At 41.5% G+C, this 18,742-nt stretch overlaps 1 protein-coding gene across 1 annotated transcript; it reads right to left on the reverse strand.

Annotated features, from left to right (window-relative positions):
* Positions 1-1,382: 1,382 nt before the first annotated feature.
* LOC138901194 (uncharacterized) lies at positions 1,383-1,928 on the reverse strand. Its single transcript, XM_070188937.1, has one exon. It carries the CDS (start codon positions 1,926-1,928, stop codon positions 1,383-1,385), a length of 546 nt encoding a protein of 181 aa, XP_070045038.1.
* Between the last annotated feature and the right edge of the window lie 16,814 nt (positions 1,929-18,742).

The raw sequence follows: 18,742 nt of genomic DNA on the forward strand, positions 1-18,742 counted from the left end.
CACCATAATGTATATATTAATAACACTAATCTCAACATTACAAGAACTGCATTATCACAATGATATCAGGACATGAAGCACATCATATGTATGCTCATCACCACATCTCTTGTCTTAAAAGCCGTTCATAATTAATTTCAGTATCATCAATTAATATCATATTAACCCCCACCTCATTTTGAATTTTCACAACACTGACAACAGAATGTGAGGTATGAAGACCTCATGATTACTTACTCGGATTAATGAGTCATATTTAACGCCACCTGGGCACTCATCTCATAGGCTAAAACCCAATGTTTAAAGTACGAAAATGGATGAATATGCACAGAAAATATACAAGAATTATCAAATAAGCCAAACAGGCATGACTCCCTATTAATATTATTGTACAAATTAAATTTCACATAGGGAGAATTTTAAACTCATAAATATTTCACGACAAGGACCTCATCCTTATATGACTTCCACAGCGGCTTGTAGCCCGGTTTAAATATTTCACATCATATAAAATGTGAGGATATCGTCCTCAACTCCGAATCACAAGTATTTTGCACATTGTGCCAACTAAAATTTTCAATTTCCTTTCTTTCTACTTTTCAATATATTTCATAAATAGTTTTCACAACACATAATGAACCCTCATACCGGTAGGGCATATAATTCATAAAAATTAGAATCAATTATTCTGAAACACATTAAACCCACTGTAATGAATAATAATAATTACTTTTAGACTTATAGCCCTCAATGGTGTACAAAAATAAAATGACAGACACAGGCTCACATCTTTAAATCTTCCAACAGGGATAAATATACAAGTGGGTCATAAATTTACGAAGCTCACCCATAAGCGGAGCATAATAGGAGGACTCACCTCAATATTCAGAACCGAATCAAACTAAGGAAAAATATCCTTTTATAACAAATCGGGATTGTACCTGTAACGACACCATCTGGTGTATCGGCCTCAGCCAAATCATAGCAATTATATCAATGGGTCGGGTCTCCACCTCTTACGCGCCCTCTTCCCACCTGTCCTCCACCCCTAACTTGTTGTGCCCGTGGAGTATTAGCTGCACAGGGGCCCATAGTCTGAGTGTTCTGATAAAACCCACCCTCCCAAGTTTGGGACAGTCTCCCATAATGTGCCTAGTATCACCACACTCATAACAACCCCTCTATGGTCGCGATTGCTCGTACTGACTCTGTGTCGGATAACTGGTATAACCATTATAGGAATCTCGTGTTGGCAGTGCATTGTAAGAACTTACTGGAGCACTCCGAGTAACCTGATGTGCGGACTGAGATGGCCTACTGCTCGAGCCTCCGCTATAATGGGTCCTAGTTGAAGAGTAAAATCCATTGAACTCTACAGATCTTCAAAACCTTTTGGCCACTTTAGACTCCCTTTCCTCGCCTAAAACACCCTCAATCTTCCTTGCAATCTCCACTACTTGTTGAAATGGAGTATCAGTTTGCAACTCTCGAGCCATGCATATTTTAATATCATAATCGATCCCCTCAATGAATCTGCATACCCATTCTCTAACAATAGGAACCAAGATAGGTGCATGACGGGCTAACTCACTGAACCTGATAGCATATTCTGATATTGTCATAGTGCCCTGACGCAACCGTTCAAACTCTGTGTGCCACACATCTCGAAGAGTCTGGGGAACAAACTCTTTCAAGAACATTTCCGAAAATTGAGCCCAAGTTGGTGGTGTTGCATCGGCTGGTCTACCTTCTTCATAGATTTGCCACCACCGATATGTTGCGCATGACAGTTGAAATATCGTAAAGGAAACTCCTATCACTTCCACAATACCCATGGTGTGGAGAATACAGTGACAATTTTCTAAAAATCCTTGGGCATCCTCTGTAGTTGTGCTACTGAAAGTAGGTGAACTATAACTCTTAAACATTTCAAGTCTCTTTCGTTCTTATTCTGATGCCTCTAGCCTAATCTCGGGCCAAACCAGAATAACAGGTTGTACCGGTATTGCACCCGTAACCTGACCAACGTGAACCTGCTGCTCTGGAGTTGTGGTAGGAGTCTGAGCTACTCCCCCAATCTGCGGAATGTTTGGCGCAACAGAGATCAATCCCGCCTGATTTAATATACCAAACATACTCAGGAATTGTGCTAAAGTTTCCTGAAGTCCGAGGGTAACAATAGGTGATTCCGGTACCTCTCCCCTAACTGGAGCAACTCGTGGCTCCTCAACTATTGTTCTGACAGGTGCTCTAGTCGCGGCACGTGCCATTCCTCGACCTCTACCTCGGCCCGACCTCTTGCAGCCCTAGCAGTATGTGCGGACGCCTGCTCAGCTAACCTAGTAGCACGCGTCCTTACTATCTGTGAGAGAATATAGATACAAAGGCTCAAATTCTACAATCAACAAATCCGTACGACAGGAATGAAAGAAGTGGAAATTTCCTAACAGTTCTGTAGCCTCTCGAAGAGAAGTACAGACATCTCCATGCCGGTCCGCAAGACTCTACTAGACTCATAGAACCTATGAACCTAGAGCTCTGATACCAACTTGTCACAACCCAAAATCCCACCACAGGCGTCGTGATGGCACCTACTCTCTAAGACTAGGTAAGCCGATTTCTATTATATTTTGAAGCCATTTGTTTTTTTTGAATTAAATAAGTAACCAAAACTAATAGCGTAATAAATATGAACATACAACCTCCCAAGACTGGTAGTACTGAGTCACGAACTCTAAATGAATACATGGAATGATCACGAGGACCGAATATACAATACTGTTTGATTACAAAATAACAGTACAATGAAATGAAAAGACTCCAAGGGACTGCGACGACCAAACAGCTCTACCTTGAATCCTTTCGATCCCGCTTTAACTCTGCTCAAGTCCGATATCTCTAATACATGGCTCTGCATAAAAATGTGCAGAAGTGTAGTATGAGTACACCACGGTCGGTACCCAGTAAGTATCAAGACTAACCTCAGTGGGGTAGAGATAAGGTACAGTCAAGACACTCACTAGTTTAATAACCTGTGCAATATAATATACAAAATAGTAGGAAATAGATAACAATAAGGGCGACATAAAACAACCAGTGATATGCACGACAACAAAAATACCATTTAATATCGCTCAACAAATAATATATATACAAGTACACCCAATTTAAATCAAATTCCTCAAATAAATATCCTTAACATATAATTCTACCAAATAACTCTCTTTCAAATAAAATTTTCTCAAATAAATATCTTTCAAATACAATTCTTTCATATAATACTTTCTAATTAAAAATCCTTCCAAAAAAATATTTTGAATATAATTATTCAATTAAAAAGTCATCATGTAACACCTCATTTCATAATCATAAAAATACGGGTCTCAGCCCATTTGTATATTTTTCATAAACACGGGTCCCAGCCCAATTTTTATATCTCCACGGCACTTCGTGCCCATAATTAAATCATCATATTTTTCCGGCACCTTGTATCCTCATTTCATATCACAATTGCACGGACAACTCACGTGCCGAATATCATTATCATTTAATCACAGCACCTCGTGCCCTTATTTCATATCACAACTGTACGGACAATTCACATGCCAATATCCTCAATGTATATAAGATCCACATGATCAATTTATTTCCACTAAAGTGAGTTTAGAATTTTTAAATCAAGTAAAAAATTAACAAAGAATTAAATTTATTTTTAGAAATCATTTGGGTGAAAAAAATAATATTGCACTTAAATTTAAGCATCAGATAAGCTACTGGTTTGGTTGTAAAACTATTCAATTTAAAACATAATAATAATTTCTTTTATTTAAATCAACTCAATCAGTAAGAAAAACCAGAAATATACTTCTTTAGAGTCTCGTGCTAAAAAGCCAAAGCCAACACAATACAACTAGGAGCATAAAACACATAAAAATAAAGGTCAACTAGTACATCACGGAAGAAGACAAGAATTTACATATTAAATGAAATAAAATCACCCAAGACAAGAACATAAATAAAGAATATCAACAGGGCACTCCCGAGGTACCGCATCGTAGTTCCAAATCATAAATAAATTCACAATATCTCATTTCTTTATATCACCGCGGGAGCCTTCACATTTAATTTTAAAGAAATTATTTTTTCCGAAATAGCATCCCGCGTTTTAGCCACCCTTATCACACCGCATGACTTCTAGTAGTTCCCCTACTAGCCACCCTTATCTCACCGCATGCGTTTCAACACGCTGACCTTATATCACCGCATGACTTCTAGTAGTTCCCCTACTAGCCACCCTTATCTCACCGCATGCGTTTCAACACCCTGACCTTATAGCCACGCGTTTCAACCCACCCTTATCTCACCGCATGCGTATCAATATCATAATATTGCATAAATCACAGCTCAAGTTCCCAAATATCACAGCATAATATAACTTGCACCTCAAGTGCCCAAATATTATAACATTTCACAAATTGCACATCAAGTGCTCAAATTTTACAACATATCACAGATTGCACATCAAGTGCTCAAATCTTGCAACATATCACAAAATGCACATCAAGTGCCCAAATATTACAACTTGCCACAGAAATCAACAATACATTATGTTTCACAATAAGGAGCCCATGGCTCGACCATAATATGCACAAAATCTTAACAAAAATATCCGGAAGTGAATAGCTCAACAAAATAATATTTCACATAAAATAAAGGTGGCAATCACACCAAATCATCATATAAAAATAATTTCAACTAACAAAGATCTAGGCATGACAAATAGATGATTTAACAAATACTAACAATTATTCAAATTACTACACAATTTGCCCAAGAATTTAACTCAATGAATTTTGCACATATAAGCCCGAGTACATACTCGTCACCTCGCGTACACGGCTTTTCACATTTTACGAATGGCATATAAGACTCGATGCCTAAGGGGTAATACCCCACTCGAGGTTAAGCAAGACACTTACCTTTTTGAAGTTATGTCGATATTCCAAAATTACCTTCTTGCTTGAATTGACCTCCGGACCGCTCAAATCTATTCAAATCAGTTGTATAACTTCATTAAAATTCATCGAAATCAATTACGGATAATAAAACGTCGACTTAAAAATTTATTCCAAAAAGTCAACAAAAGTCAACGTGGGGCTTTCTTCTCGGAACCCGACAAAATTTTCACGAAATCCAAACACCCATTACGATACGAGTTCAACCATACCAATTTTATCGAATTCCAATAATAAATCGACCTCCAAATCTTAAATTTGTGGTTTATGAAGTTTCTATAATTTTTTCCAAAATTCCATCTCAAAGTACTAATTAAATGATGAAATCAGTGATATATTCATGTATTAAAACCAAATCTGAGTTAGAATCACTTACCCCAATGAATTTCTTCAAACCCCCCCAAACAATCGTCTCAAACCGAGCTCCCAAAGTCCAAAATTAAAATAATAACCTAAACCTTAGATATATAGTACATCCTCTGAACTTCCAATGTGTGGTTCGCACAAAACTTTTGCGGCCGCACATCCCCAGCTCCTGCAGTCGCACAAAAATGGTGAGGCCGCACTCTCTTGGAACTTCACTGCCCAGATTTAGTATTTTGGCCATACCTTTCTCTACAGATGTCCAAATTATGACTTCGTTACCTTTCTGGAAACTAGACACAAAGGGCTACAACTTTTGTTTTTGAATCATCTCAAAATTCCTTATAGATCAAAAGGTATAAGCTTCCGAAATCGGACCAGCGAATCTGAGAGTTCTTGAGTGCGGCCGCACACAAAATTGTGCGGTCCGCGCACTCCACTGCAGACTGGAGTGCGGCCGCACCAAAATTGTGCGGTCCGCACAACTCCCCCGAGGTCCGTACTTCCCTTTTTGCCTCAGCACTCCCGAAACTCATCCGGAACCTTCCGGACACAAACCATATATGAATTTTAATCATAAAATACGCTATGGACATGCTTGCGCACTCAAAACACTGAACATAGGTCGTCTTGACCCAATATTGACCATGGACAAACTTCCAAATTTCTTAACTTTACTAATCTCTCAACCACTGATCCAAAAATACACCCAAGCCCCTTGGGACCTTAACCAAATTTACCAACACGTCCCAAAATACAATACGAACTTAGTGGAGGCTTCAAATCTCGTCAAACAATGTCAAAATTATAAATCGCGCCTCGAATCGAATTATGAGTTTTCGAATCTCCCAACTTCTATGTTTTGCGACAAAACGTATCAAATCAATCCGGAATGACTTCAAATTTTGCACACACGTCATAAATGACATAATGTTGGTATTCCAATTTTCTTAATCGGATTCCGGCCCCAATATCAAAAAGTCAACTCTCTGGTCAACTCTTTTCTTTTAAGCTTCTTAAATAAGAATTATTATTTTAATTAAATTCCGAATCTTCCGAAATTAAAACTCGACCACACCTGCAGGTCATAATACTTATTACGAAGTTGCTCGAAACCTTAAGTAAATGAATGGGGCATTAATTCTTAAAATAATAAGTCGGGTCATTACATTTTTGGACAACGATTTTGTCAACAGTTAGGTGAGCTTAGAATGCTTTCATTGAGTACATTAATTAAGAATACTATAGCCTATGGCTTTATGCACTAGTTAATATTCACGCTGAATAAACTGAAATTACTGGACCGAATAACCGAAATCAAAAGGACAAAAGACGAACCATACCGAATGTAAATGGGAATGATATTGGTATAGCATTCTAAGAAATCGAATACCAAAAATACCGAACCGAAATAACTAAATACTACACCTATCACGACCCAGAACCTATAATAGGCCGCGAGGGCGCCCAACGCCTCTGTTAGGCAAGCAAATATGTGAACCTCCAATTTAATTATTCCTTCTTGACTTTTAAAAACGGAAATTTCCTTAAATACACCGAACAAAAGCAAAACCTTTATTGAAACAAACATACTTCATTCCCAAAATTATCAAGTGTGAATAATACATAAATCGTAGTGATAATAATAATAAAGTACAATGGTGGTTAACCGTTAGTAGCCCCAAAACCCGGTGCCAAGTGCATGAGCAATCTAGGGAATATAAAAACTACTACGGCTATTGTCTGAAGTAAAATAGACAAAAATAATAAATAAGGTACAGGGATACTCCGGTGCTGCAGATCGAAGCAAGGCAAGCAGCTCACCACTAAGTCTCTGAGGAAGTGCGTCTACACGCCCGTGTGACCACTGGAAGTACCTGTGTCAGTACCTGCACAATCAGTGCAGAAGTGTAGCGTGAGCACATAAATCAACGCGTACCCAGTAAGTATCTAGTCTAACCTCGAAGAAATAGTGACGACGGGCCGACTTGATATTTAGTAATTGTCAAATAATTAAATACTTAAAGTAGACATGTAAGAATTACACAAGTAGCTACAAAACAGATAAACTTAATAGTAAATTTCCAAACATGGATCAATATTAAATCACTAACATGTCATAACCAGTTTCAAACGCACGAACTCAGCTGATATCAAAACCAAATCAAGTCTCAAGTATTAAGCACGAGTCTGCCGAGGCGAACAGCCTGATCCCATAGGAATAGTGATACACAGTACTGCCGAGGCGAATGACCCGATCCTATAAGAATAATGTTACCATACTGCTGAGCCGAACAACCCAATCTCATAAGAGTAATTTACAACACTGCCAAGGCGAACGGTCATATCCCATTAGAATAGAGAAACTACCTCACTCACGAATGTACATGCGAGTCGAGAAGACACAGAGATATTGATCATATATTCCATAATTTTCCAAAGTAAGAGACTCAGTCAATATTTTATTCTAACCTAGAATCCGGTCATAATTTAAGGAAATCAAATACACAAGGTAAATACATAAAGCACATTTAAAGCATGATGTAAAACTAAGTCTACCCAGATATAACATAGATATAGCTACGTACGGACTCTCGTCACCTCGTATGTACGTCGTTCCCACATTAAGTAGCACAAAACAATTAACACACCTAAGAAGATAATTCACTCTTACAAGGTTAGACAAGAGACTTACCTCGCTTTAAAGCTCACTATTCGTCTTTTAAACTTACTAGAAATCCCGAACGATGCCGAGCAATCCGAAACAAGTCAAAAGTTGTACAAACTAATCAATATATACTCCAAAGTTCATAATTTAACTATTAAACTAATTTCCCAACAAAATTCAAAAAATCCATAAAAACCACCCCCAGACCCACGTGCCCATATTCCGAAAAGTTTCGAAGATAAATGTTACCAATGACATTACGAACTCAAATATATAATTTATTCCCAATTACTTAATCAATTTCGTGGTCAAATTCTATTTTTACCAAACCCTAGGTTTCTAACTAAATCCCATAATTCTTACTAATTTTTATATTAAAATCTACCCATAATCCATGTATTTAACTCAAAAATGGGTAGAATTCACTTACTTTGTGATGTTTGATGAAAATCCTCTCAAAGGAGCTCTCAAAATCGGCCAACCCAAGTGAAAATGAGAGAAAATGAGCCAAGTCCCATATAAATATCTAATCTGCCTAGGCCTGTCCTTCTTCGCATTTGCGGAAGATGCCTCGCGATCGCGAAGGCCAATTTCCAATAGCTACCCAGATACCCTACGCGTTCGCGACCTCAAGGTCATGTTCGCGATGACCAATCGCCCCTGCCCTTCGCGTTCCCGTTCCATCGATCGCGTTCGCGAAGGCAAACAGCCTTCTGGCCCATCACACACCCAACCTTCTTTGCGTTCACGAACAGGTCTACGTATTCGCCAAGGACGACCAGGTCTTTCACCGCGTTCAGGATAGCCTAATCATGCTCATGAAGAGTAAAGTCAGGACCCTTCACCAGTCTTCCTCGCGATCATGGGGCAACCTTCGTGATCGCGAAGCACACCAGCAATTTTAGCCAAGTTCAATCATGCTCTGAGTGGTCCGAAACACACCCGAGTCACCCGGGACCCCGTCCAAATACACCAACAAGTCCATACATATACTACCATCTTACTCGAAGCCTTGAAACACAAAATATAACACCGAAATCAAGAATCGCGCCTCAAAACCAAATTAATCAATTTCTAAGCTTTAACTCATTTCAACCAACTCCAAATGCGACGAAACATATTTAGACAACTCGGAATGACACTAAATTTTATGCACAAGTCATAAATCACAATACAAACCTATTCCAAGGCACGTAATCCTAAACGACATCGATAACACCAAGTCCAATTCTAGTCAAACTTATGAAATTCTAAAACTCTAAAAATGCTAATTTTCAACAATAAGCATTGAAATGCTTCCGGTCCACCTGAAACTCGATCCGAACATACGCCCAAATCCAAAATAATCATACGAACCTATTGAAACCTCTAAATCACGGTTTTGAGATCGTTTACTAAAAATATTGAATCAAGTCAAACTTGGCCACCTTAGGCCTCTATTATGGAAGTAAGTGTTCAGAATTCAACCCGAACCCAAAACAAACCAACCATCCCCGCAGGTCATCAAACAGTAAAAGCACATACGAGAAGTCTTAAATAGGGGAACAAGGATCTATTAAGCAATATGACCGGTCGGGTCGTTACATTCTTCACCTCTTAAACAAACGTTCATCCTCGAACGGGTCTAGAATCATACCCGGAGTGCTGAATAAGTGTGGATATCTACTCCGCATGTCCTCCTCGGCCTCCCAAGTCACTTTCTCGATTGTTTGACCCCTACACTGGACCTTTACCACTGAAATATTCTTAGACCTCAACTGGCAGAACTGCCTGGAAACAATGGCAACTGGCTCCTCCTCATAACCCAAACTCTTATCAAGTTCCACTGTACTGTAGTCTAACAAATGTGACTTGTCAGCATGGTACCTGTAACGACCCAACTGGTTGTGTTTCTTTCTAGATCTTGGTTGCCCTATTAAGACTCCATGTATGTGCTTTTACTATTTTATGATGTGTGGGGATGGTTGGCTTAGGTTTGGAAGGGTTCTCGTTGAAATCGAAACACTTAGTTCCTAAATAGTGGCTTATAATGGTTAAGTTTGAGTTGAGTCAACGTTTTGGGTAAACGACCTCACAATCAGGATTTGAAGGTTCCAATAGGTTCATATGATGATTTTGGACTTGGGCGTGTGTTCGGATCGGGTTTCGGATGACCCGAGAGCGTTTCGGTGCTTAATATTGAAAGTTCGCACATTGAAGGATTTTCAAGTTCTTTAAGTTTGGTTTGGAGCACACTTTGGTCTTATCAAGGTCTTTTTGAGATTACGAATTGATTTGATAGGGATCGAACGTGCGAAAGTGTTTTTAGAAATTTTTGAGTTTCATGTTGAATTCATGCATTTTGGGCATCTGATCTGTGGGTTCTTATGTTATTTTGGTGTTTCAATTGCACGAGCAAGTCCATATTATGTTGTGGGATGCATTAGTGTAATTGGATGGGGGTCCCAGGGTACCCCGAGTGCAAATCAAATTGGAATCAGACTTGTTTTTAGTCATGGGGGACTGCTGGTGGCTCAGATGTAGTGCAATCGCACCTGCGTGGAAAGGGCCGCAAGTGCAAGCTCGTAGAAGCGGCATAATGGTCACAGAAACGGACTTGAGGCTAGAGATGGGTGGTCACATATGGGAGGCTTTTTCGCATCTGCGCTCCCACAGATCACTATGGATCGTAGATGCAGAAGGAGTCCGCAGAAGCAGAAGAAGTTCACAGAAGCGGACCCACGGAAGCGGCTCCCCGTCCGTAGAAGCGAGGAAGCTGGAGGCAGTGGGGAATCGCAGGTGCGACCTTTTGACTGCACCTGCGATTCCGCATATGCGATCAAGTGGTCGCAAGTGCAGAAGTCGTGGGGCAGTGATGGCTTTTAATCTGAGACTCAGGCCATTTTTCCACACATTTTTATTTGGTCTTGGGAGATTTTGAGAGCACTTTAGAGGGGGATTGTCATCCACAATACAAGTTCGGGAGTCCTCGGCGTCGTTTGAAGGGTTCTAGTGAGGTTGGAGAGACGGATTGAGGACTTGGAATCGAGGTAAGTCTCTTGCCTAACCTTGTAAGAGGGAACTTATCCCCTTAGGCATATTATTGTTGTGTGCTACTTGTATGGGGATCTATGTACGCACGAGGTGATGAGAGTCCGTACGTAGCTATATTTCATGATATGTCTGGATAGACTTAGATTCACATCATGCTTTTAATTGTACTGTTTATGCCTATCATGTGTATTAATTGTCTTGATTAGAGCTGGGACTAGGGATTTAAATTGGAATTATCGACTTAGCTTCTTTTTTCAAACAACTGGGCAATACTTAATAAACTATGAAAATCCATGTCTTCTCATCTCGCAAGTACTTCCGCGAGCAAGGTAAATTTCTCTACTCTTATGGGATCGGGCCATTCGCCTCAGCAATATGATGGTAATACTATTCTTATGGGATCGGGCCGTTCGCCTCGGTAGTACTGAGTACTACTATTCTTATGGGATCGAGTTGATTGCCTCGACAACTTCGTGCTTAATAAACGAAACGGATTTCGGTTTGGGTATAATTGAGTTAGCGCCGTCACGGCCAGTTATGATATGTTGGTGATGTGATACGTACTCCTGATTGTATTTATTGTAGTTAATCTCATTTGCTTCATTGATACTTGTTTTATACTCACCATGTCTACTTTATGCACTTATATCATTATTATTTGACCTCTAGTAAGTGTCAAGTCGACCCCTCGTCACTACTTCTTCGACGTTAGACTAGATACTTACTGGGTACACGTTGTTTTTCGTACTCACGCTACACTTATGCACTGATGTGCAAGTACTAAGACAGGTACTACCAGTGGTCACGCGGGCGCTTAGACGATCATTTCTGGAGACTTTGTGGTGAATTTCTTGCCATGCTATGATCTGCAGCACCGGAGTCTCCCTCTACCTTATTTACTATCATGTCTATTACTTTCAGACGGTAGTTGTAGTAGTTTTGTATATCCCCTAGATTGCTCTTGCACTTGTGACGCCAGGTTCTGGGGGATCTTTAGCATTTATGTACGGATGTATTTATCATTTATTTCACCACCATGGATGTTCTTATTATGATGGTACGTTGTTTCAAAGAGATGTTACGGTTGCACGAAATCTAGCTTAAATTTTTCTTTAAAAAGGAAAACTTCCGTTTTCAAAATGTTAAAAAGGGGTAAATAAATAATAGTTTCACTTGTGGGCTTGCCTAATGGCAGCGTTAGGTGCAGTCACGACCTATTATGGATTTGGGTCGTGACAGTACCTTCGGAGCATAGATAAGTGGAATAATGGATGAACTCCCAATAGGCTGGGAGGCAAAGCTAGATTGTAAGTAGTCTCACCAACTCGCTCCAATACCTCAAAGGACCAATGAACCTCGGACTTAGCTTACCCCTCTTTTCGAACCTCAAGATACCCTTCATCGGCGAGACTTTCAAGAGAACCTTCTTGCCTACCATAAATTATAAATCACATATTTTCTGATCCACGTAACTCTTCTCTCTGGACTGAGCTGTGCGAAGTCGTTCCTAAATCAACTTTACCTTATCCAAGGCATCCCTTAACAAATTATTACAGTATAGCCTAGCCTCGTCGGGTTCAGACCAACCGATGGGGGAACGACACCGCCGACTATACAAAGCCTCAAATGGAGCCATCTCGATGCTGGACTGATAACTGTTATTATAAGCAAACTCAGCCAATGGTAAGAACCGATACCACTACCCTCCAAAGTCAATAACACATGCTCTAAGCATATTCTCCAGAATTTGAACGGTTCACTCCGATTGCCCATTGGTCTGCGGATGAAAAGTCGTGCTGAGCTCTAACTGGGGTACCCAACTCACTCTGTACTACTCTCCAAAAATACAAAGTGAGCTGAGGTCTTCTTCTGAAATGATGGAAATAGGCACGACATGCAATCGGATGATCTCCTAAATATAAATCTGGGCCAACCTCTCTGAATTGTAAGTAGTCACCACCGGAATAAAGTGTGCAGACTTGGTCAGTCTGTCGACAATGACCCAAACAACATCAAACTTCCTCAACATCCACGGAAACCCAACTACGAAGTAAGCCACCTGGCCTCTGGTGCTCATACTTAACCTGATGGCAATTCAGACACCTCGCCACATACTCAACTATGTCCTTCTTCATCCGCCTCAGCCAGTAATGTTACCTCATGTCACAATACATCTTCGTAGCACCTGGATGAATAGAATACATCGAATTGTGTGCCTCCTCTGGAATTGTCTCCCTCCGGCCATCAACATTAGGAACACATAAGCGAACCTGGAGTCGTAGAACACCATCATCATCGATAGTAACCTCCTTGGCATCACCTCGTAGCACCGTGTTTCTAAGGACCAACAAGTGCAGATCATTATACTGACGAGCCTTGATCCGCTCGAATAAAGAAGACTAAGCCCCAACACATGCAAGAACTCGATTGGGCTCTGAAATATCCAACCGCACAAGTCGGTTGGCTAAGGACTAGATGTCCAAAGCCAATGGTCTCTCTTCCGCTGAAAGGAATACCAAACTACCTATATTCTCGGCCTTTCTACTAAAGGCATCCGCGACCACATCTGCCTTGCCCGGAGATAGTGGATAGTAATATCATAATTCTTCAGGAACTAAAGCCACCTACATTGCCTCAAATTAAGATCCCTCTATTTAAACAAATGCTGCATACTGAGATAATTCCTCCAGATCTTGAGGGCATGAACTATCGCAGCCAACTCCAAATCATGCACATGATAATTTTTCTCGTGGGGCTTCATCTGACGTGAAGCATATGCAATAACTCGCCCCTCTTTCATCAATACACAACCCAAGCCAATGCGTGAAGTGCTGCAATACACAGTATACATCCCTGATCCTGAGGGCAACACTAACACCTGTGCTGTAGTCAAAGCGGTCTTGAGCTTATGAAAGCTCGCCTCGCAATCATTAGACCACCTGAATGGAGCACCCTTCTGGGTCAATCTAGTCAAAGGAGCTATAATAGACAAAAAGACCTCCACAAATCGATGATAATAACTTGCTAACCCCATGAAACTCCTGATCTCGGTCGCTGTGGTAGGACGAGGCCAACTCTGAACTGCCTCGATCTTCTTGGGATCCACCTTGATACTCTCACCGAATACAACATGCCCCAAGAAAGCCACAGAATCTAACCAGAACTCGCACTTGGAGAACTTAGCATAAAGTTTTTGTTCCCGCAAGGTCTGAAGCATTAACCTCAAATTCTGCACGTTCTCCTCTATACTACGCAAGTAGATCAATATGTCATCAATAAAGACAATAACAAATGAGTCAAGATATGTCCTAAGCACCTGATTCATCAAATCCATAAACACCACCGGGGTGTTAGTCAAACCGAAGGACATCACTAGAAATTCATAGTGCTCAAATCTAGTCCGGAAAGCCGTCTTCGGAACAACTGAAGCACCAATCTTCAGCTGATGATACCCGAATCTCAAGTTGATCTTCAAGAACACTCTAGAACCCTATAGCTGATCTAACAAATCATCAATGTGCGACAATGGGTAATTATTCTTAATGGTGACTTTGTTCAGCTGGTGGTAATCAATGCACATCCGCATACTTCCATCATTATTCTTCACAAATAACACTGATGCGCCCCAAGGGGACACGCTTAGCCTGATGAACCCCTTCCCAAGTAACTCTTGAAGCTTATCCTTCAACTCCCTCAGCTTCTTTGGATCCATGCGATAAGGCGAAGTAGAGATAGGTTGGGTTCCTGGCAACAAATCAATGCCAAAATCGATATCCTGATATGGTGGTATACATGTTAGATCAGCAGGAAATACATCAAAAAAATATCGTACCACTGACACTGAATCTAATGTGGGAGTCTCTGCAGTAGTATCCCGAACAAAGGCCAAATAGGCCAAACAACCCTTCTCGACCATATGTCGAGCCTTCAAGAAAGAAATAACCCGACTGGAAGTACCAATAGATGAACCCCTCCACTCTAGGGAAACTCAGGCATCGCCAAGGTAAAAGTATTGGCATGGCAATCAAGAATGGCTGGCACATATACAACCAGTCCATGCCCAGGATAACCTCGAAATCAACCATATCGAGCAATAGAAGATCCGCTCTGGTCTCACAACCGCAGAAAGTCACTACATAGGACCGGTAGACCCGATCTACAATGATAGAATCACCCACTGGCGTGGACACATATACAGGAACACCCAAGGACTCACGAGATACATCTAGATAAGGAGAAATAGAGAAGAGACATAGGAATAAGTAGACCCTGGATCAAATAGTACTGAAGCATCCCTACAGCAGACAGAAATAGTACATGTGATCACTACATCGGAGGCGGTGGCCTCTGGCCTTGGGGGGGAGGGGGAAGCAAAGAATCTAGCGAGAGTGCCACCTAACCGGCCTCCACCTTTAGGGCGGCCCCTAACCACCTGCCCTCCGCCTCTGGCCGGGAGGGTGGGGGGACGGTGCGGTAATCATGGGACGATGGTCCTGCTGCACTACCTTGACCCAAAGTCTGTGATAAAACCTCTTCATGTGGACCAACTCCCCGCACTCAAAATAACCCCTCTGAGTGGTGAACTGCTGACTCAAAGTCTGGCTCTGATATCTAGGATACCCACTAGAGGAACCCTGAATAGCTGGCAGACGAAAAGTACTCTCTGGGATAGCACTGAAGTAGGATCGTGTTGGGGAACTCCGAGAAGGTGATGGTGATGAATACATAGGTCTGCTAGACTGGCCTCTCATGAATTGACCTCTGTCCCACATACGGGGCGCCACTGGATCCACCATAATGCCGAGGCCGCCTATCCCTCGGCGTAAACTCTCTATTGCGGTTGCGGATATTCTCGATCCTCCTAGCTATCTCCATAACCTAAAAGAATTGAGTCCCCATCTTTGCCTCACAGGCCATAGAAACCTGAATCTCAGGGTGTAAACCTATAATAAATCTCGGCACCTTCTCTTCATCCGTGGGGAGTACAATAGCTATATGACGAGACAAGTCAGTGAATCTCGCCTCGAAGTCGGTCACAGACATATGACCCTAATGTAGCCGCTCAAACTGACCCAAAGCTCCTCTCTCTCTGAATATGGTATGTACTTCTCTAAGAACAGATGCATAAACTGATCCCAAGTCAAGGGAGGTGAACCTGCTGGGCTTCTCTAGAGGTAAGCCTGCCACCGTCTGCGGGCCTTGACCTCAAGCTGAAATGTGGTGAAGTCAACCCCGTTGGACTCTAATATTCCCATGTTACGTAGCCTCTCCTTGCACCGGTCAATGAAATCAGGTGGGTCCTCTAAGCACTCACCCCAAAGATAGGAGGACAAAGCCTAGTCCATCTGTCCAGCCACTTCTGCTGCTCAACAGTCGCGGCTGGTCTAGGCTCTGGCATAACTGCTGCAACTAGCTAGGCCCCGCCTACAGTTAGTGCACTTGTGGTTTGATAAACAGCTGCAACATGCCCTAAAGCCTGAGCGGTAGGGGTCTGTGCTCCCCCTCCCACCTGAGATATGGCTGGATCTGTAGGAAATAGCCCGGCCTGAGTCATAGAATCCATAAATCGAAACATACGACCCATGACCTCATGGAAGCTCAGTGAGGTCATAAAATCCGTTGGGGCCGGCTCAATTGCAGGTACCTCATCCTGCTCCTCAATAACAGGATCCTCCACTGGATCCACTAGTGGTACTAATGGATCAACTCTAGGACGTCCTCGTCCTCTCCCAGGAGGTGTGGCTTTCCCTCGGCCTCTGCCTCTGCCTCTGATAACCGGGGGAGCAGCCCCTCTGCCGCCGAGTGAAGCTGTAGTGCGCGTTCTCACCATATGTGAGAGAATAAGAGAAAGGTGATTAGCACAACATCAACTGCACGATTGGATATGCATAAGAGAAATTTCCTAATACACTATAGCCTCTCGAAGATAAGTACGGATGTCTCCGCACCGATCCGCATAACTCTACTAGGCCTACTCATGACTCGTAAGACCTATGTGAACCTAGAGCTCTGATACCAAGCTATCACGACCTAGAACCTATAATAGGTTGCGAAGATGCCTAATGCTACCGTTAGGCAAGCCAATACGAGAACCTACAATTTAGTACAGAAGTGTAGCATGAGTACGTAAATTAATGCGTACCCAGTAAGTATCTAGTCTAAGCTTGAAGAAGTAGTGACGAGGGGTCGACTTGACACTTACTAGTGGTCAAATAATTAAATACTTAAAATAGACATGTATGAATTGCAACAAGTAGCAATAAAACAGATAAACTTAATAGTAAATTTCCAAACATGGATCAATATAAAATTATTAAAATGTCATAACCGGCCCAGAAGGCACGAATTCTGCTGATATCAAAACCAAATCAAGTGTCAAAGTATTAAGCACAAGTCTGCCAAGGCGAACGGCCCGATCCCATAGGAATGGTAATACACAGTATTACCGAGGCGAACAGTCTGATCCCGTAAGAATAGTGTTACCATACTGCCAAGGAAAACGACCCGATCCCATAAGAGTAATTTACAACACTGCCAAGGCGAATGACTCAATCCCATTAGAATAGAGAAACTACCTCACTTGCGAAAGTACATGCAAGTCGAGAAGACACGGATCTATTGCTCATAAAATATTCCACAATTTTCTAAAGTAAGAGACTCATTTCAATATTTTATTCTAACCTCGTATCCTGTCATAATTTAAGAAAATCAAATACACAACGTAAATACAAGTAGCAAATTTAAGGCATGATGTGAAACTAAGTCTATCCGGACATAACACAGATATAGCTACGTACGGACTCTCGTCATCTCGTGCGTATGTAGCTCACGCAACAATTAACACACCTAAGGGGATAATTCCCTCTTACATGGTTAGGCAATAGACTTACCTCGCTTCCAAACTAACTATTCGGCTTTTAACCTCACTAGAAATTCCCAAACGACATCGAGCAATCCGATACTAGTCAAAAGTCGTACAAACTAATCAATATATACTACAAAGTTCATAATTTAACTACTAAACTAATTTCCTAACCAAATTCGGAAAGTCCATAAAAGTCACCTCGGGCTCACGTGCCTGGATTCCAAAAATATTTGAAGATAAACATTACCCATGACATACGAACTCAAATATATAATATATTCCCAATTCTATGATCAATTTCGTGGTCAAATCCTATTTTTACCAAACCCTAGGTTTCCAACCAAAGCCCACAATTCTCACTAATTTCCAGTTAAAATGTACCTATAATCCATGTATTTAGCTCAAAATTAGGTAAAATTCAGTTACCTTGTGATGCTTGATGAAAATCCTCTCAAAAGAACTCTCAAAACCGGCCAACCCAAGTGAAAATGAGCCAAGTTCCGTATAAAAATCTAATCTGCTCAGGCCTATCCTTCTTCGTGTTCGCGGAAGATGCCTCGCAATCGCAATCGTGAAGGCCAATTTCCAACAGCTGCCCAGATCACGATGACCAATCGCCCCTTCCCTTCGCATTCGCGTTCCATTGGTCGCATTCGCGAAGGCTAATAGCCTTCTGGCCCATCCCATTCCCAACCTTCTCCGCATTCGCGAACAGGCCTATGCATTCGCGGAGGAGGACCAGGTCCTTCTCCGCGCTAGCGATAGCATCATCACATTCATGAATAGTAAAGTCGAGGA

Source organism: Nicotiana tomentosiformis, chromosome 11 (assembly GCF_000390325.3).
Source record: "Nicotiana tomentosiformis chromosome 11, ASM39032v3, whole genome shotgun sequence".
NCBI classification, from domain to species: Eukaryota; Viridiplantae; Streptophyta; class Magnoliopsida; order Solanales; family Solanaceae; genus Nicotiana; species Nicotiana tomentosiformis.

Excerpts from the sequence above, each read along its gene's own strand:
- LOC138901194 (XM_070188937.1), bottom strand. The coding sequence starts at position 1,928 with ATGTTTAAGAGTTATAGTTCACCTACTTTCAGTAGCACAACTACAGAG.